Source organism: Corvus brachyrhynchos, unplaced genomic scaffold, assembly GCF_000691975.1.
Source record: "Corvus brachyrhynchos isolate BGI_N302 unplaced genomic scaffold, ASM69197v1 scaffold46, whole genome shotgun sequence".
Taxonomy (NCBI): domain Eukaryota; kingdom Metazoa; phylum Chordata; class Aves; order Passeriformes; family Corvidae; genus Corvus; species Corvus brachyrhynchos.
This window is the reverse complement of record NW_008238838.1, coordinates 4200860-4220920: the sequence shown is the minus strand read 5'-3', so window position 1 is coordinate 4220920 and position 20061 is coordinate 4200860. Positions and strand designations below refer to the sequence as shown.

The 20061-nt window shown below is 55.7% G+C and overlaps 1 protein-coding gene across 1 annotated transcript in view; it reads left to right on the top strand.

Annotated features, from left to right (window-relative positions):
* Positions 1-17871, top strand: part of TECTA (tectorin alpha) — a 25750-nt gene extending 7879 nt beyond the window's left edge. Inside the window, exons 5-25 of the mRNA XM_008636999.2 lie at positions 698-835; positions 1376-1541; positions 3324-3736; positions 4017-4587; positions 5101-5693; positions 6090-6663; positions 7356-7966; positions 8269-8830; positions 9402-9601; positions 10405-10788; positions 11017-11303; positions 11401-11681; positions 11805-11915; positions 12283-12485; positions 12762-12925; positions 13045-13293; positions 13774-13936; positions 14240-14327; positions 14447-14563; positions 14966-16912; positions 17007-17871. Coding sequence (XP_008635221.1) covers positions 698-835; positions 1376-1541; positions 3324-3736; positions 4017-4587; positions 5101-5693; positions 6090-6663; positions 7356-7966; positions 8269-8830; positions 9402-9601; positions 10405-10788; positions 11017-11303; positions 11401-11681; positions 11805-11915; positions 12283-12485; positions 12762-12925; positions 13045-13293; positions 13774-13936; positions 14240-14327; positions 14447-14563; positions 14966-15066 — 5976 coding nt within the window. The 3' untranslated portion in view covers positions 15067-16912; positions 17007-17871. The remainder of the gene's footprint in view (positions 1-697; positions 836-1375; positions 1542-3323; positions 3737-4016; positions 4588-5100; positions 5694-6089; positions 6664-7355; positions 7967-8268; positions 8831-9401; positions 9602-10404; positions 10789-11016; positions 11304-11400; positions 11682-11804; positions 11916-12282; positions 12486-12761; positions 12926-13044; positions 13294-13773; positions 13937-14239; positions 14328-14446; positions 14564-14965; positions 16913-17006) is intronic.
* Positions 17872-20061: the final 2190 nt, after the last annotated feature.

Here is a 20061-nt window from a genome sequence, read left to right as displayed (position 1 = left end):
AGTCCTGCTTGCTCAGAGGCAGGAGGAGCTGTTCTCATGGCGTGGTCCCAGGGCAGGGATGGGAAGGACAGGAAAATGCAGGGAGCTGAGAGAAGGGACTGACTGAGTTCCCAGTGAGGAGCTCTGCTGCTTCATCTGCGGGGATAGAGGGGGAGAAGGAGCTGCTTCTGTCTTTCTGCACAGCCCTAAAAGGGAAGCTGGGCTCTTCCCAGCTGGATTCCAGGCTGGAGTGTGCCTGGAGTGTGTGGGGCTGGAAATGCAGAGTCATTTCAAGTGAAAGGAAGAACACGAGCAGCGGATTGAGCAGGTAGGGAGGGGATTTGGCAGCCAGCAAAGTGCAGGATATACACGGCTGGCTTGGATGGAATCCACCCTCAGGAGCGTTGTAGGATATGAACGTGGAAGGGAACAGGGAAAGATAATGCAGGAATAAAGCTAAGGTGGAGTAATGGGAGATAACAGATCACAACCACCCAGATCCTGCCCGCTGCTCCTTCCCCGTGAGCTTATTCTCATGCTGCCATCTATTGGTGTTCCCTTGGATCTGAGATCGTCCTCACACGCTCAAAACAAGAGGATTTTGGGGTCTCGTTCCCCTTCTGGTCTTCACTGTGAGGCTCACCCAGGCCAGACAATGTGGCAGAAGGGCAGGAGAAAAGCAGTATCACCTTGTGAATGTGCCCGTGGTTTTGCACAGGTGAACACGTTCCAGGCTGTCCTGATCACAGACGGGGTGTCGTCCTTTGCCTTGTTTAACTACCACGAAATCAGCTGGACCACGGGCACGGCCAGCGGAGGGGACCCCCTCACTGGTCTCGGCGGGGTGATGGCACAGGTGAGACTCCTGCTCCCGCATCCCCACCTCTGCTGGGCTCTTGGATGACTGCCTATGGCTTTTCCCAAGGTGGCCGTGCTTGCTCAGGCCTAGAACTGGCCTTGCACTGAACTGCTGGGCATGGTGGGATGAGCACTCCAAAATTTGGTGGTGGCAGCAGTGCCACAGCCAGTCCCTCTGCCTGAGGAGAGGGGGACATTCCTGAATAAGGGGAATCTCCCTACATTGCTCCCTGACTTTATTTTGGCCACTCAATTCACACAGCCTCAGATCTATATGTATATACAGACATGTGTCTGTACAAACATAAATCTGTAAATACACATCCCTTCTGCTTGTAGTGCCTGTTTAGCTTTTCACTCACATCCAAACCACCTGAAAAAAAGAAATTCAGGCTATCTGAAAGCAGAAATCTCCAAAAAGAGCTGTTAAAACTAAAGAAGATGCACTCAGCAGGGAACAGAGAAGTGAGGAAATGCAGCCTCGCTTTCCCGTTGCCAAGATGGGTGATGGAATTTGCTCTCTCTCTCTCTGGTTTAGGCTGGCTTCAATGGTGGAAATCTCACCAACTTTTTCAGCATCCCAGGCTCCAGAACCCCAGACATTGTCAATATTGAGGAAACAACCAACGTAAACGTCCCTGGGCGCTGGGCTTTCAAAATAGATGGCAGAGAAATAGACCCGGCCAACGGCTGCAGCCTGAGAGGTAAGGCAGAAATGGCATTGTTTGTCCCCAGATTTTGGGGTGCAGTGTAGCAAAAGGTGCTGCTGTTGGGGTGCTGCATGATCTGTGCTTTTGCCAAGGCATCCCCACGAGCTGCAGCTGCAGGGACAGAAACACAAGAGAGGGTTCAGTCCGTGCACATCTCCGAGTTCCTGCGATAATTGGTGGCAACAGGAAAGACCCGGGGACAGCAATTTCCTGCTGCCCATAAATTAGGGAAGCTGATCTTGTGGTGCCATTTCCCTCGTTTCTGCAGGAGGAATAGCAGGTTTTCCAGGCAGGACAAATGCCGTGTGTCTGCAGCAGTTACAGAGTCTGTGCCTGTGTCCCTGACAGCGCGGGGCCATAAAGGGATTAATCGATGCACACAGTGGCTGCACAGGGACTCTGCTGCTGAAAGATTATTGCATTTCCATTTGACAAATAAAACTGTCAGGAGCATCCACTGTGCTCCAGGAGTCTTTCCAGCAAGAGTGGATTGTCATTTGCTGACGGACACTGGAGTCATGTGGCTTCTTTATGTCCTAGTTTAGGATGGTACTGAAGGTCCACGAGACTCCAAGGCTCTTGCAGCTCCAGCAGAGTTTTGGGTCCAGCTGCTCCAGCGTTTTCCAGCTGCTGACCCCAGGAGGAAAGGCTGGACTTTGAAGAGAAACTGGAAACCAGTCTCAGCTTTGCAGGTGACAAGAGGAACACGAGTAGATCCCGCCACTGGATTTAAATTTCACAGCGAATGGCTGATTGCCCTCCACGAGAGGAGACACAGCACGAGGTGTTGGATCCGAATGACACCCCTTTCCCAAATTCCCCACGCCAGGATGGTTGGAGCGTGGGCCTTGCCAAGAGGAGACATTTGTTGCGGGGAAGCAGAAAATAGCATATTTTTTTTGTAGGAGGCAGGGAAGAGAACAAAAAGTTTAGGAGAGGTAAACTCAGGCAGCGCACGGCAGAAGCCACGCGCCGGAGGAGTGTGAAAGATGGCCAGATGGAGGGGACAGAATCCCTCACGGGGACTTGCCATCCTTGTTCTCCAGCCTTCTCCCAGCCTCTCCTGTCTGTCACCAGCCAAACCCGCTCCTCTCTGGTGGTGTAACACGTCTGCTCCGTCTGGGGCTGTGCGATCACTCGGCGCTCCCGCTGGGGCTCGTGTGTGGGGTGGAAGTTGCTTGTCAACAGCTCTTTGGTGTTGTAATTACTACGAGCTCTTCCTGAATGGGAGTAAATTGCTCCTGGGGCTGCTGATGACAGAGTGACTTTCTGACCAGCACAGTTGTGTGAGCAGGGGAATCATGGAAATGGCAGCAAGGCTGGAGGATGCTGCAAGTGCAGCAAAAGTGCTGGAAGGCGCCTCCAAATGGGTCTTTTCCTTTGGGAAAACAGCACAAATGCCTCTTGTGCCCTGCAATACTGAAGAAGAGCCAGAGTGGTGGGTGTCCAAAATGTGTGGAACAGCCTTCAAGTTTTCCAGCCTGCTTGTTGCAGCACTGACCCCGGATTTGTGACAGCACTCGCAGCATTCCAGGGACTCGTGGCGTGGGTAGGACTCGAAGAGGATGCACCACCCATTGGAAACGGAGCTTGGGGTTTGATGAGCGGCTCTTGCTGGGAGTTTGCACAAACAAAGCAGCTGAGAAGCCCAGCAGCAGGACACGGTGGTGGTGGTCCCCATCACAGGAGCAGCAGACCCCCCCGAGGGTGCACTCAGAGCGTGTTTCTGTTTCAAGAAGTGATGTAGCGTAGGTTTTTCCCTTTCTGTCTTTCTAGGACAGTTTCTCCGTCAAGGGGAGATCTTTTGGGACAACGCCAACTGCACCACCAAGTGCCGCTGCCTGGACTTCAACAATGAGATCCTCTGCCAGAACATGGCTTGTGGCCCCTTCGAGGCGTGTGAGACGAAGACCAAATTCTTCCAGTGCGTGCCGGTGGAGAGCAGCACCTGCGTGGTGTTCGGAGATCCACATTACCACACCTTCGACGGCTTCCTCTTTCACTTCCAGGGTTCCTGCTCCTACCTCCTCGCCAGGCAGTGCTGGCCAGGCTCCCAGCTGCCCTACTTCAACGTGGAGGCCAAGAATGAGAACCGAGGCGGCTCCTCCGTCTCCTGGCTGAGGGATATTTTTGTGGAGGTCTACTCGCACAAGATTGTTCTCCCCAAGGGCGGCTTTGGGAAGGCAAAGGTAAGAGCTCTGCTGGAAGCAGGGAACTTGCCAGGTCGGCTCCTCTGGGGCGGCAGCAGGACCGCGCTTGCAACCTGGAGAGCGTGGGATGGCACTTCTGGGCCTCGTGGGTCCTGGGGATAGGCACGGGGCACAGGAAATGCCTGTGGCTTCCCAATGGCTGGCCCTCTGTGCGTGTCCCCATCCCAAAACCCCACAACAGGACTGTCCTGTCTGTGTCCCAGCACGAGGGCTCTGCTGTTCCACGCGCTGGCTCAGCCGCCGGGTGTTGTCCCCGCAGGTGGACGACCTGGTGGTGTCCCTGCCCATCTCCCTGGAACTGGGTGCAATCAAGGTCTACCAAAGCGGCCTGTCCACCGCCCTGGAGACTGACTTCGGCCTGCTGGTGACCTACGACGGACAGCACTACGCCTCCGTGTCCGTGCCGGGCTCGTACATCAACGCCACGTGCGGGCTGTGCGGCAATTACAACAAAGACCCGGAGGATGACATCCTGCGCTCGGACGGGAGGGTGGCCACGTCTGTGCCGGAGCTGGGCGAGAGCTGGCAGGTGCCACATCCCGAGCGCAGGTGCTCCACGGGCTGCCTGGAGAACTGCAGCCTCTGCGACCCCGCCACCGAGGCTCTGTATTTCACCCCCGAGTACTGCGGCTTCATCAACAAGAGCGGGGGGCCCCTCTGGGAGTGTGGCTCCGTTGTGGACCCCACAGCCTTCGTGCACAGCTGTGTCTACGACCTCTGCAGCGCCAGGGACAATGGCACTGGGCTGTGCCAGGCCATCCAGGCGTACGCTGCCGTGTGCCAGGCCCTGGGCATCTCGGTGGGAGAGTGGCGGAGCCAGACGGGATGCGGTGAGTGTTTGCGAGGAGGGGAGCGGTGCCGGGGTTTGCTTGTGTGCCCAGGAGTGCGTGACAGGAGGGGGAGGAAATCCAAGGGAAGGAATTGCCTGAAGTGGAGGGTGTCGGGAGGGAACTGATCGGTCCCTCCTCTCCGTGGCATCACACCCTTGCTCCAGCAAAAGTGTGGCACAAGCCAGGCATGAGGTGGAAGCTCCATGTTGTCCTGGAGATCATCAGCTGCCATGAGGAGAGTTGGAGGCTGGACTGGAATGGGGACTGCTTGGTCAGTCCACCATCCTTGCAGCCTTAAATAGCTCTGGGTGGCTCAGTGGCTCTGGGGCTATTTTGGAGAAGCCCAGGACCGGCCAGGGAGGCCTAGGAAGGAAATGGAGGGGCCAGTCCTACCACTGAGGGGGTCACGGGTCCCTCTGTGTTGTCTCTGCTGTGGCCAGTGAGAAGGTGGCAGCTGACCCTGAATTGTGCCATAACACGGTCCTTCTGTTTGTCACCCCTCTGCTCCCACAGTGGCAGCCGTGCAGTGCCCAGAGCTCAGCCAGTACTCGGTGTGTGCCAGCAGCTGCCCTGCCACCTGCTCGGACCTCACGGCCCCGCTGGCCTGCACCTCCCCCTGCACCGAGGGCTGCGAGTGCCCCGAGGGCCACGTCCTCAGCGCCGACCGCTGCGTCCCCGTCCAGGGCTGCGGCTGTGACGTGAACGGCCGCTACTACGCCATCGGGGAGTCCTTCTGGGCGTCACCAGACTGCACTGTGCAGTGCCACTGCGAGCCTGGCAGGGAGGCCAGGTGCTTCAACACCACCTGCCCCGAGGGAGAGATCTGCACCATCGAGAACGGCTACCGGGGGTGCTACCCAAAGCGGGAGACCGTGTGTTTGGTGGGGCAGGACCAGGTGCTGCAGACCTTTGATGGCATCACCTTCCCCTACCCGCTGGAACAGTCCTACACGCTGCTCAAGACCTGCCCAGAGAGGCCGGACTTCATCGAGGTGGACATCAGCCAGAAGAAGGCCGGCTCCGCTCCCAACGGGCCGCGCGTTGTGCGGGTCCAGGCGGCCGGCCAAGAGGTGAAGATTGCAGGCACCAGGCTGTCAGACATTAAGGTAAAAGTGCGGCCTAGGGATGGGCTGGGAGGTGGTGGCTTGTGCTGTGATCCAGTGAAGAAGAGCTCATGGATCTGTGGCTGTGGACACCACAGTGGCACTTGAGCCATGACACGGAGGCCCTTGAGGTGCCTGTGAAGTTGTTGCCACAGCACTGCTCCTCCTGTTTGCTGAGGAGGCTTTCCTGCCTCCTCCTTCTCCTGCAAATTGTTTTTGCCCTGGAAGAAAAATTGCTTTTTGTGGGGCAAAAAGCAAAGATACAGCTGCATGCCCTCACTCAGAGGAGGCTCTGGGCCTTGGAGGGTGGGTATGGGTCAGAAAGTGTTTAACGTGCAGGGTGTGGTTGGGCAAAGCCACATCACCCTTCCTGAAGCCTCTCGACCTTGTTCCTTGTAGGTGAATGGTTATGATGTGGGGCTGCCCTATTTCCACCCCTCTGGCCGCCTGGAAATCTACCAGACTGACAACAGCACCGTGATGGAGTCTGAGGGGCTCCTGGCCATCAGCTACTATGACTCTGGCCTCCTGGAGATCCGCCTCTCCACCTCCTACTTCAACTGCACCGGCGGCCTCTGCGGCCTCTTCAACGACAACTCCAGCGACGAATTCAGCCTGCCCAAGGGCAAGTTCACGGACAACCTGGAGCTCTTCCTGGAGAGCTGGACCACCTTCGACGAGATCTGCAACGGGGAGTGTGGGGACCTGCTCATGGCTTGCAACAATGACTCGGAGCTGCTCAAGTCCTACAGGAGCCGCTCCAGCTGCGGCATCATCAACGACCCCACCAACAGCTCCTTCCTGGAGTGTCACAGCGTGGTCAATGTCTCAGCCTACTACAGGACATGTCTCTTCCGCCTGTGCCAGAGTGGGGGCAACGTGTCGGAGCTGTGTGACTCGGTGGCACGCTACGCCAGTGCCTGCAAGAACGCCGACGTGGACATCGGCCAGGGGAGGAGCCACAGCTTCTGCCGTGAGTCCACCAAAGCTTTTCATCACCCAGGATGGGGAGAAGGGGGTTTGGAACCCACCAGACCTAGGCAGAGACTTTTTGTTGGGGATTTGTGGGCGCGCAGAGGCGGAGCAGCTTTTCGTGCGAGATGCTGGAATCACAGGCAGTAGTTTCTGGTGCCAGCAGAGACAGATTTCCCAGGGAAGTGGTTTCAGGGTGGCATTTCAGGAGGCAGCAGAAGTTTTATGGTGCACTGTAGGAGCGTTCTGGCGCCACAGATGGTGTCTGGCGGTGCTGTACGCCACCACCAGAGGATAATTTGAATAACACTGGGTTTTAGCTGCCACTGTAAACTTGCCGTGGATGGGAGAACACTCACAATTCAGAAGCAAATGTGAAAAATCCCGAGTGTGGAAGTAGGTGGTGGGAAGGCTGTGCCTGTCTCTGCCTCAGAGTGTTCAGGAAGGTGTTTGTTTGGGAAATAACAGGAGAAGGCATCATTTGGCACATGGCAGGACAGGGCTGAGATGTGAGGGGGGTGATGGCTGAGGGGAGAAGGGGCTGCAAAGGGAATGGGATGAGCCAGTGGCCACAAAATGCTGGGACTGTTTCCCCTTTTCCCCCCTGAATCGGTCACCACCTGCTTTTTGCCTGTTCCTCACCCTGTGCTGTCGGAGCTGGGGGCTCAGGCTCTGTGTTTGCCGGCCCTGCAGCTCTCTCCTGCCCGGAGAACAGCCACTTCGAGGAGTGCATGAGCTGCGTGGAGACCTGCGAGAGCCTGGCCTCGGGCCCCGTGTGCAGGGACACCTGCTCGGAGGGCTGCCAGTGCGACGAGGGCTTCGCCCTGCGCGGCACCCGCTGCATCCCCCGCCGCGAGTGCGGCTGCAACTTCGAGGGCCGGCAGCTGGCCACCAACCAGACCTTCTGGATGGACATCTCCTGCCACTTCCTGTGCTACTGCAACGGCTCGGACAACAGCGTGTACTGCGAGAACGTGTCGTGCAAGGACGACGAGTACTGCCTGGAGGAGAACGGCCTCTACTACTGCCACGTCCGCACCGACGCCTCCTGCATCATCTCGGGCTACGGGCACTACCTGACTTTTGATGGCTACTCCTTCGACTTCCAGAGCAGCTGTGAGCTGGTGCTGTGCACCACCATCTCCCGGCCCATGGTGGAGCGCTCAGATACGTTCCCAGCGTTCACTGTCACGGCCAAGAACGAGGATCGGGACACCTCTCTGGCCCTGTGGGTGAAACAGGTCGAAGTGGAGGTCTTTAATTACAACATCGTCATCCACCGTGCCTACAAGTACACCGTGCTGGTGAGTGCAGGACCATGAGGGCTGCGGTTATTTCTGCAGGTGTGACTCCCAAACTGCGGAGCAATTCCCTAGATGTGGCCTGCAAGGTTTTCTGGGGGTCAGGTCATGCTTGGGCTCGTCCTAGGGTGCTGCCAGGCACAGCTTTTGGAGGGGGTTTCTGTTTCGGCTGCCTTGTTTTGGGTGTGGAGGCGAGGTCAGCAGGGGCCGTGCTCTGGGAATGCTGAGACGCCCTCATTTGTGTCCTTCTGAGGAAGCTCCCACCATGATTCCCACTCACAGTGTGCCTTGTTTCCTCCCTGCAGATCAACAACGAGCGTCTCTACCTGCCCCTGAAGCTGGGCCAGGGCAAAGTGAACATCTTTGCCTTTGGCTTCCACATCGTGGTGGAGACCGACTTCGGCTTGAAGGTGGTGTATGACTGGAAGACCTTCCTGTCTGTCACCATCCCACGGGGCTTCCAGAACCTCACCTACGGCCTCTGCGGCCGCTACAACGGCAACCCCGAGGACGACCTGGTGGCCGCGGGGGGGACACCGGCCACCAGCATCAGTGACTTCGTGCAGAGCTGGGCCAAGAGGGACGCGTTCTGCCGCGTGGGCTGCGGCGACCGCTGCCCGGCCTGCGGCAAGGTGGAAGGCTTCTGGAAGCCCCAGCAGCTCTGCAGCCTCATCCCCAGCCAAAGTGGCGTCTTTGCCAAGTGCCACAGCAAGATCAGCCCTGGCTTCTTCTACAAGAACTGCCTCTTCGACACGTGTGTGGATGGGGGAGCCATGCAGACAGCCTGCAGCTGGCTGCAGAACTATGCCAGCACGTGCCAGACTCAGGGCATTGCCATCACTGGCTGGAGGAACTTCACCTCATGCTGTAAGTGCCACCCTTCTTTTCCTGGGGTGCCAGGGAGGGGGAGGCTGATGGCCTGGCAGCCAACCCCTCCCACAGTTGCTGGGTGAGGTGGGTGAAGTCTCTTGGAGTTGTTACAAACTGCATGTGGTACAGCAGGAACAGGGATGGAAAAGGAGAAGCCTCAAGCTCAGAAGGAATCAGCAATCCCCCCGTTGTTAACCAGGGGTTGTATTAGTCAGCCTCAGAGCCAGCAGGACGTGTTTGCTCTAATGAAGCTGCAGCACCTTGTCAATAAGATGACGCTGTGCTGTTCAATCAGGCTCCTGAGGATGGGGACTGCATGCCTCCCTGGCAGCCAATCTGTCTGGCAAATCAGATGGGAAGTAATTGTCTTTGCTAACGAGACTGAAAATTAAATTTGTGTTGTTCTTCCCTTCTAACAAGCAAGCTCATGGCTCAGGGGCCCCGCTCTCGCAGGGTGGTGAGGCCACAGACTGGCACCATGCAGGACAGGTCTGAGTCAGTCCCTGGTGGGGAGCCAGGTTGGTTTTGTCCATGGAGCTAATCTGTGTCTGTTTTGTCCCCTGCTCAGCTGTCAGCTGTCCCCCCAACAGCCACTACGAGAGCTGCGTGTCCCTGTGCCAGCCCCGATGTGCCGCCATCCGGCTGAAGAGCGACTGCAGCCACTACTGCGTGGAGGGCTGTCAGTGTGACCCTGGCTACGTCCTCAATGGCAAGAGCTGCATCCTGCCCCACAACTGTGGCTGCTACTCCGATGGCAAATACTACGAGGTACGCGGCTCTCGGGGCTTGCTCCCTCCGTCTGGATGATATTTCTGGGCAGAGTTTGAGCGGGGATGACAGTCAGGCTGGGCTGGTTGCAGGGCTAGAGAGGAGAGGGATGTCCTTGCATGGTGTGCTGCACAGGGAGTCTTTCTATCCAAAAAACCCATCAAGCAGTTGTTGGTTGAAGGTGACCTGAGTGTCAAGCACAGGAGGGCACTGGTGGAGGTGGGATGGAGGAAAGGCTGGTGACTGGGAAGACTCTTTGATGAATGCCAAAGTCCAGCACTCTATGATCACATTGTTCTAGGTATTCCACACATGGTAAATTTACTGTTTCACATGAAATTTGCTTTTTCGTAGCTGCTGCATGTCACTGAGGAGTTTGATGCAGCAGAGTGCTGTGCTTACAGCGTTGCTCATGTTTTAGTGGGTTGTATTTTGTGCCAGTGCAACTGTTCTGTGGAAGGTGCCTTTGCTCCATGAGGAGCCAGTATCGGGCTACTGTCAAATGGGGCTCCTTGCAGATGGGTTGGTGGCTGGCAGAGTGCAGGAAAGAGGCCAAGGAGGTATTTTTAGCACTGTGGTTTTTGTGCGCGCAGAAGAGGTGAGGGAGGTTGCGGTGGCAGTGCAAAGGTGAGTGTGGGTAGCAGCAATGTTGCAAGGGAGGTGCAAGCTGCCAGCGCGTTCTTTGCACATTTTCCTCTGCCCTCGTTGCCTGCTGTTCCTTATCGTGTGACAGAGGGCTGTAAACCTTGTCCCAGACATCCTTGGAGGGCGATGGGACAGCCGGTGATGGGTCCCTCTTTCAGCCCAAGCAGCTCTTCTGGAACGGGGACTGCACCCGGCGGTGCCGCTGCTTCCGGCGCAACCTGATCCAGTGCGACCCCCGGCACTGCAAGTCGGACGAGGAGTGCGCGCTGCGCAACGGCGTCCGCGGCTGCTTCAGCACCCGCAGCTCCTTCTGCCTGGCGGCCGGCGGCGGCGTCTTCCGCCCCTTCGACGGCGCCTTCCTGCGCTTCCCCGCCAACTGCGCCTTCGTCCTCTCCACCATCTGCCAGAAGCTGCCCGACTTCTCCTTCCAGCTCATCATCAACTTCGACAAGTGGTCCTCGCCCAACCTCACCATTATCTCCCCTGTGTACTTCTACATCAACGAGGAGCAGATCCTTATCAGTGACAGGAACACTGTCAAGGTGAGGTCTCATCATGGGTGTCTGGCCCCTCCAGAGGTGGGCGGGGAGGGAATGGGGGATGGCAGTCCAGGCTGCACAGTGGTCTCCACTAGGGCCCCAGGGAACTCTCGATGTTTTCACAGCTGGGATAGTGGGGAGCAGCAAAGGAATCATTTACAAGTGGCTCACCCTCATCTGTGGGCAGAGGATATGGGAGGGACGTCAGCTTTGTGTCTTCTCTTGCGCCAGGTGAACGGAAGCCACGTGAGCATCCCCTTTGTCACGGGGCTGTCCACCAAGATCTTCAGCCAGGAGGGCTTCCTGGTCATCGACTCCAGCCCCGACATCCAGATCCGCTACAACGGCTTCAACGTCATCAAAATCACCATCGGCGAGCGGCTGCAGAACAAGGTGTGCGGCCTCTGTGGCAACTTCAACGGCGACCCCACCGACGACTACGCCACGCTGCGGGGCAAGCCGGCCGTCAGCAGCGTGGTGCTGGCACAGAGCTGGAAAACCAATGGCATGCAGAAGAGGTGAGTGGACAGACAACCCTTTCCCACCAGGTGGGAGTGGGAATGGGAGCAGGGCTGGCCATGAAAGGAGCCCCCACGACGTGTCCGGTGCCCACAGCTGCAACGAGCTGCAGTACTCGCAATACGCCGCCTCGTGTGACAACGTCCAGATCCAGCAGCTGCAGAGTGACAGCTACTGCCTGAAGCTGACCGACATGAAGGGCTTCTTCCAGCCCTGCTACGGCCTCCTGGACCCACTGCCCTTTTACGAGTCCTGCTTTCTGGATGGCTGCTACAACCACAAGAAGGTCCAGCTGTGCGGCTCGCTGGCTGCCTACGGAGAGGCCTGCCGGACCTTCGGCATCCTGGGCACCGAGTGGATCGAGAAGGAGAATTGCTGTAAGAGAACTGGGGCTGTCCAGGTCGAGGGGAACCATGTCCTACTGGGGAGAGGGGCTGGAGGTGGCTGCTCGGCAGTCTGAGGGTAAAGGTTGTGTTTGTGCTGTGTCTTGTGCTGTTTAGCAGGAGTGGTGGAAGATCCCTGCGTGGGTGCCGACTGCCCCAACCGCACCTGCGAGCTGGACAACGGCGGCGAGCTGTGCGGCTGCATCGAGCCCCCGCCCTACGGGAACAGTGAGTCCTCTGCTCCTGGCCCTGTGGGAACAGGGAGTCCCCTGCTCCTGGCTGTGGGATCAGTGCCGAGCTCCATGTTGGGCCATCGTGCCACTGGGGCTTTGGGAAGGGACATGCTGAGGGCTGTGACCTCTGCCAGGACAGGTTTTCCTGACCATGCACAGTTCAGGAGGGAAGCAGAGAGCAGGGAACAGCTTTTCTGGGGTGCACATTATGGGCATCTCTGTTTTGGGAACACTTTGAGCAGCAGGGATGTAGGATGGGCAGGGCACACCACAGGAGAAGATCCCAGCCCATTTCTGGTGGTGGAGAGAAATGTCAGTGGGCCATTTGTGGTGATCTGAAGTTGTCTCATCTCCTCCTCTAGCCACCCACGACATCATTGATGCGGAGGTGACCTGCAAGGCCGCCCAAATGGAGGTGTCCATTTCCAAGTGCAAACTGTTCCAGCTGGGCTTTGAGCGTGAGGGCGTGCGGGTCAACGACCGCCACTGCCCCGGCATCGAGGGGGAGGACTTCATCTCCTTCCAGATCAACAACACCAAAGGCAACTGTGGCAACCTGGTGCAGGTGAGCTGGGATGTGGGGCATGCAGGGCTGGGAGTGTGGGACAGTCCAGGGTTGGGGCAGGTCAGTGCAAGTGATGCTTGGGAGGTGCTTTAATGGGCTGGGGGTCAAGGAGAACAGAGGAAGGTTTTGTAGAATAAGGATACAATTCCAAGCCCTTTCTGGCCAGAGGTGGAGGAGCAGCAGGGCCCTTGTCACACAGCTCGTTTATAGGTGCTCATCAGGAGCAGGGAAGCAGGGACAGCTGGAATTAAGCAGTGCCCTGTGCTCCCTCTGCAGTCCAACAGCACTCACATAGTGTACAAGAACACGGTGTGGATCGAGAGCGCCAACAACACGGGCAACATCATCACCCGGGACAGGACCATCAACGTGGAGTTTTCCTGTGCCTATGAGCTGGACATCAAGATCTCCCTGGATTCAGTGGTGCGGCCGATGCTCAGGTAGGAGCAGGGCCCATTGCACAGATGGGTGAGGCAGTGCTGGTTCTGAAGCAAGGCAGCAATTTTGGGGTTCATGACCTTTCCTCCATCTGAGCCAGCATTCTTTTTGCCATCGTTAGCGTGATTAACCTGACGGTGCCGACGCAGGAAGGGAGCTTCACCACCAAGATGGCCCTGTACAAGAACTCATCCTACAAGCACCCGTACCGGCAGGGCGAGGTGGTGCTCACCACCCGGGACGTGCTCTACGTGGGGGTCTTTGTGGTGGGGGCTGACTCCAACCACTTGATCCTGATGCTGAACAAGTGCTACGCCACTCCCTCGCGGGACAGCAACGACAAACTGCGCTACTTCATCATCGAGGGAGGGTGAGTGACCACGAGCCCCGATGGTTTTCATGGTGTCTCTTGGTGCTCGAAGGGTGGTGGCATCAGCTGGGACAAGGACCTTTTGGCCAATGAGATGGTCAAAATCTGGAAAGGATGAGGAGCAGTGTTGTTAGAGCAGGAGTTAATTTGCTCGGTGTAGACACAGCCAGAAGCCCTGCGTGTGACAGAGCACCCGGTGCAGGGAGAAGCACCTTCCTTGTGTCAACAATGCTGTGGGCGACTCCTGTTCGCAGCAGATGAGGGAATATGGATCATGGCACAGGCATTTTGGGAAGTGGGAGTACAAGCTGGGAATGCCAGAGAGGTGACAGAGGCAGGGCATGACACCATAGACAAGCCATGGCAGGGTCTAAGCACCCCACTGTGGTACCTGGGGTGAGGGACCTTATGGGGCAGAGACCCCTTGAGGGAGGGTGGCAGTCACAGGAGGGTGGTGCTGAGCATCAGTGCTTTGCACAGGTGCCAAAACATGAAGGACAACACCATCGGCATAGAGGAGAACGGGGTGTCACTGACCTGTCGCTTCCACGTCACCGTCTTCAAGTTCATCGGCGACTATGACGAGGTTCACCTGCACTGCGCCGTGTCCCTCTGCGACTCCGAGAAATACTCCTGCAAAATCGTGAGTGGGGCGAGAGCAGAGGGGTGGATTGCTTGATTTGAAGGGCTCTTCCAGAGTGCAGTGAGCCCTGTTGATGTGGCATCAGAGAGGTGACCAGAGATGTAGTCCTAGGGGTGAGATGGGAGGGTTGTGTGTCCCTCAAGGCATGGGGAGGAGATGCTCCATCACGGGCAGCTCACCTTAGGACCTGTGCTCTCTGAGCCTGGTTGCAGGGTCCCTTTGGGAGCTGGGACAGCTGGAGGGGCACAGAGGGGGCCCGGGCAGAGGCTGAGGGTGACAGAGATGGTGTTTATCCCCGAATAGAACTGCCCTCAGCACACGAGGATGGCCAGTGCCTTCACCGAGGAGTCCAAGGAGCAGATCCTCTCAGTGGGGCCGATCAGGAGGAAGCGTAAGTGTGGGACCCCAGGGAAGGCTGGGGGCGGATTTCTGCCATCCCAGCCTCTGGCAGCCAAGGATCAGGGATCTGGGAGCGTGGCTGAGGTGTCCCCCTTTGCTCTTTGTGCCCAGGATCGGACTGGTGCGAGGACAACGGAGGCTGTGAGCAGATCTGCACGAGCCGGGCGGACGGGCCTTTGTGCAGCTGTGTGACAGGGACACTGCAAGGGGACGGCAAGAGCTGCAGGGGCAAGTACCGGGGTCAGGGTGGGCACAGCAGGGAACTGCCACCCCTAAACCGAGGGGCTGTGGGACGAGCAGTGTGGGGAAGGTGGCTGGGACATGTGATGCGTTGCAGACAGGAGGGGTGTGGAGGGCAGGGAGCCAGATGTGTGCCGTCCCTGTCACCTGAGGGCTGTGGGGCCACTGCTGGCAGGTTCTGAAGAGCGGGCAGGCAGCTGCAAGGGAGGTGATGGTACCTGCATGGTGCAGGGTGGGGTAAACACCATGGGCAGAGTCTGGGGGCCCAGCAGTGAGGTCGGGCATTTGGGTGGGCACCAGACTGGCGTGATTTGAGGGGCACCTGGGAGACAGGCACCTGCTGCATGTGTGCTGGAGCCCCAGCTCATGTGGGTCTTGTTGTGTTGGCAGCCTCCAGCTCTTCAGGGGAGCACCGTGCCCGAGTGACCCTGCTGCTGGCAGCCCAGCTGTGCCTGTGGCTGCGCTCAGCTCCACGGCACCTGACCTCGTAGGCACGGCCCCGCCGCCCAGCCAAAAACTGTTCTCGCGTCAGCCTGAGTCTTTGTAGGGTAGGAGACAGCCCCCCCCGCAGTGGCCACGCTGCTGCCAACCCGGCCACGCTGCGAGGAGGCAAAGGGACGTGACCTGGAGAGCGATGGGATGCGGACCCGGACGTGAAGGGGACACGCGGCCGGCGCAGCGGCAGCAACGGCGAGACAGAGCTGGATGATCGCCAGCACTGATGTGGGACTGGGGTTTGGGGTTTTTTTGCAGCTTTCCATCGTTGATGTGGACTCGAGGGGTTTTGCAGCTTTTCCCTGGGCTCTCCCTTGTGGGGTGCACTGTAGGTGGCCCATGCCGCTGTCGGTAGCGTGGGACAGGATGGAGCGCGCGCTGTCCCCTCACATGGACAGCTGTGGGTCTCCACTGTCCTTGGGAGCTGCCACCAGGGTCTTATGAGCTCACAGACTCAACCAGAGGTAGGTGTGGGGGCACAGGTCATGGCCAGAGCAGTGCACTGCCATCACTGGATGTTGTGACACCTTGGGACCGTGTCACCCTCTGACTCTCCGGAGCAGAGGCGGTGCTGAGGTTTGGTTCAGAGAGCCAAACTCATCCATGGGGGTCTGGAAATCTTGGCACTGTGCTTGGTGGTGACAAGCTGGTGCCAATACTTGGAAAGAGGTGCTTTCTGGTGGGCAGGAACAAGAGTCAGAAGAAGGAGGGATGGAATTCCCTGCCGTGTTTGCGTGGTGCACAAGGATTGAGGGTCAGAGCAGGGTTGGGGTCTGCGGGCACAGGGCAGCATTGGGGTGCCTGGTGGAAGAGTGGGGAGCAGCCTTGGGGTGCTGGTGGGTGTGGGGGGGCTGTCGGTGTTGGTGTCTTGTCTTGTGTTTGTACTCTGTGAAACGGCTGCGTGGGAATAAAAAGTGTTGTAATCCTTGGTAAGCAGCGGCTCCTGTGTGATGGGGCAAGGATGGAGAGCAGCAGCAGGGGCTGGAAGGACACAGAGGCTGCAGAGAGTCCCTGGGAGGGGTGAGGAGGGAGGTGTGGGATGCCAGGCAGGGGCACACCAGAGCTGAGGGCACGGGTCAGGGCTGAAGTGTGTGTCTGGCAGGTTTGCCGTGGGATGGGCTGGGATGTAGGGCAGAAGGAGCAGAGGGGATTGGGGTTCTGGGGCAGCAGGAGGGCAGCTGGTTCCCCTTGCCCCAAGAGAAGAGGTGGGTAGCAGGATGTGGTCTCTTCATGTTCTCTGCCTCTCAGCTCCCTCTTTGTGCCTCCGTGCCCTCTGTGTGTGTGTTAGCTCCGAATTCTCTCCTTCACCCCTCTTTTCTCCCTGTGGCTGCCTCTCTGCTGCCTCAGTCCCCCATCTCTGTGCCTCTCTGCTCCCAGCCTGTGCCTCTGCTGTCTGTCTCTGCTCTGTCCTCACTCTCTGCTCTCTCTGTGCCTCTCTGTGCTTCTTTGCCATCCCTCTCTTGTCTCTGTGCTCACTCTCAGCTGGGTCTGCTGTATCTCTCCCCATGTTTACTCTCTGCCCCCTCTGCCTCTGTGCCCTCTCCCCATCCCTCTGCATCTCCCTCTTTGCTCTCCAGGTCTCCAAGCTCTCTCTCCAGTCTCTCTTTGCCTCCTCCTGCCCCGGGCCACGTCTCCTGCCCTTATCTCGGCGTTAATTAATGAACTGGTGGAGGATGACAGGAGTGTGGGTGTGCTGACCTGAGATAGCTGACTGTGGCCTGAGGGTCTGTCTTTGCACACTGTGGGGGTGCTGGGGCTGTGCTGGGACACCCCGAGGATGGAGAGGATCCCCAGGGCACTGGAGGTGCTGATGGGGCTGGCTGGCCCTTGCTGGGTGAGCAGGTGGGTAAAAACTCATGTGGTGACACAGTGGGGTGGTGGGGAGCACTGTGAGGGGGTTATGGTGGTGTTAATGATCTTCCTTGGATCTTTATAGGGTTTGACAGACTGTCCAAAGAGCGATGGTGAGAGGAGAGCCTGACTGTGGGGATCACACTGACCGTGGCACTGACCATGGCACTGACCACAGCACTGACCACAGAATTGGCCACGGCACTGGCCACAGCACTGACCACAGAACTGGCCACAGCTTCATGGGACTTAACGATCATGGAATCACACAACAGTTTGGGGTGGAAGAGGAAGACACCTAAAAGCTCATCTCATTCCACCCCTTCCATGGGCAGAGACACCTTCCACTATCCCAGGGTGCTCCAACCTGGCCTTGGACACTTCCAGGGATCCAGGGGCAGCCACAGCTGCTCTGGGCACCCTGTGCCAGGGCCTCAGCACCTGTACAAAGAAGAATTTCTCCCCAAAATCCCACTGAACTCTGCCAACTTTACCCTGAAGCAGAGCTGGCTTTTGCTACTTGAAATCCAGACTAGTCTGTAAGACCGGGCCTTGGACGTCAAACTCTCTTTGATCTTAATCTCTTCAGGTTGTAATTTAATGTTTTGAAATCAACCTAATCACATGCAGAAGCCTAATTAGCAACTGTCAGATGGCCCAGGGTAAATCCAGCCATGTGGGCTCAGTTGGGATGATGCAAACCTGACTTCAAGGCTTTCAAATGCTGCAGCTGTGTTTAAAAGGCAAAACAAGGGGAAAAAAACCCCAAAACTCTCCCTAAACTCAACATTCCAACTACTTATGGGGTTTTTTTTCAGACTTTTGGCTAATTTAGGCCAAATTTATTAAAGACTGATTATTTAGTTGTGTACTGACGATGATTAAAACCTAACCCTGGGTGCTGTGTGCTGTTAATGATTGCCAGCCCAATAAAACCTTCAAGTTTCAAACTGTGTTGGTGTTTTAAATCCATCCAAAATCTGCAGCTTCAGAACGTGAAGGGGTGGGGGACAGAGGGCCACTGAGATTCAGCCAGAAGAGATGGAGCTGGAGAGCTTTGTCCTGCTCCAAAGGCACAGGGATTTCATCATCCCCACTTCAAACCGGGCCCAGGAGGAGCTGATGACCAGGGCAGGGCCAGGGAGCTTTGTCAGGAATGATTTATGGTGGCCCCAAGTCACCTAAATGAGCTAAAATTGTCAGGAATGATTTATGGTGGCCCCAAGTCACCCAAATGAGCCAGAGAAACCCCACATTTTAATGGCTGACCACAAGTAACCCCAAAAATGACCTAAAGTAACCCCAAAAATTACTGGAGAGAGTGAGTTTGAATTCTAACAACCCCAATGACCTATAGTAACCGCAAATCTTAATGGTTGACCTCAAGTAACCCCAAAAATGACCTAAAATAACCCCAAATATTTCTGGAGACAGTGCGTTTGACCTATAATAACCCCAATGACCTATAGTAACTGGAAATCTTAATGGTTGACCTCAACTAACCACAAAAATGACCTAAAATAACCCCAAATATTTCTGGAGACAGTGAGTTTGACCTCAAGTAACCCCAAAAATGACCTAAAGAAACCCCAAAAATGACCGAAAGTGATAACCCCAAATATTTCTGGAGACAGTGCGTTTGACCTATAATAACCCCAATGACCTATAGTAACTGGAAATCTTAATGGTTGACCTCAACTAACCACAAAAATGACCTAAAATAACCCCAAATATTTCTGGAGACAGTGAGTTTGACCTCAAGTAACCCCAAAAATGACCTAAAGAAACCCCAAAAATGACCGAAAGTGACCCCAAATTTTTCTGGAGAGAGTGAGTTTGACCTCTAATAACCCCAATGACCTAAGGTAACCCTAAATCTTAATTGGTGACCTCATGACCTAAAGAAACCCCAAAAATGACCGAAAGTGACCCCAAATTTTTCTGGAGAGAGTGAGTTTGACCTCTAATAACCCCAATGACCTAAGGTAACCCCAAATCTTAATTGGTGACCTCAAGTAACCCCAAAAATGACCCAAAATAACCCCAAAGTTTTCTGGAAAGAGCGAGTTTGACCTCAAGTAACCCAATGACCTAGAGTAACCCCAAAAATGACCTAAAATAACCCCAAATTTTTCCTGATAGACTGAGTTTGACCTCAAGTAACCCCAGTGACCTATAGTAACCCCAAATCTTCATTGGTGACCTCAAGTAACCCCCAAAATGACCTAAAGTAAACCCAAAATGACATAAAGTAAACCCAAAATTTTCTGGAGAGAGTGAGTTTGACCTCTAATAACCCCAATGACCTATAGTAACCCCAAATCGTCATTGTTGACCTCAAGTAACCCCAAAAATGATCTAAAGTAACCCCAAAAATGACCTAAAGTAACCCCACAGTTTTTTGGAGACAGTAAGTTTGACTTCAAGTAACCCCAATGACCTAAAATAACCCCAATGACCTCTAGTAACCCCAAATCTTAATTGGTAACCTCAAATAACCCCAAAAATGACCCAAAGTAACCCCAAAAAGGACCTAAAATAACCCCAAAGTTTTCTGGAAAGAACGAGTTTGACCTCAAGTAACCCCAATGACCTAAGGTAACCCCCAATCATCATTGCTGACCTCGAGTAACCCCAAAAATGACCTGAAATAACCCCGAAGTGTCCTACAGTAAACCCAAAATTTTCTGGAGACAGTGAGTTTGACCTATAATAACCCCAATGACCTATAGTAACCCCAAATCTTAATTGTTGACCCCAAGTCACCCCAAAAATGACCTAAAGTAACCCCAAATTTTTCCTGAGCGAGTGAGTTTGACCTCTAATAACCCCAATGACCTCAGGTAACCCCCCAAATCTTAATTGATGACCTCAAGTAACCCCAAAAATGACCCAAAATAACCCCAAAGTTTTCTGGAAAGAGCGAGTTTGACCTAAAGTAACCCAATGACCTAGAGTAACCCCAAAAATGACCTATAGTAACCCCAAATTTTTCCTGAGAGAGTGAGTTTGACCTCAAGTAACCCCAGTGACCTATAGTAACCCCAAAATGACCTAAAGTAAACCCAAAATTTTCTGGAGACAGTGAGTTTGACCTATAATAACCCCAATGACCTATAGTAACCCTAAATCTTAATTAG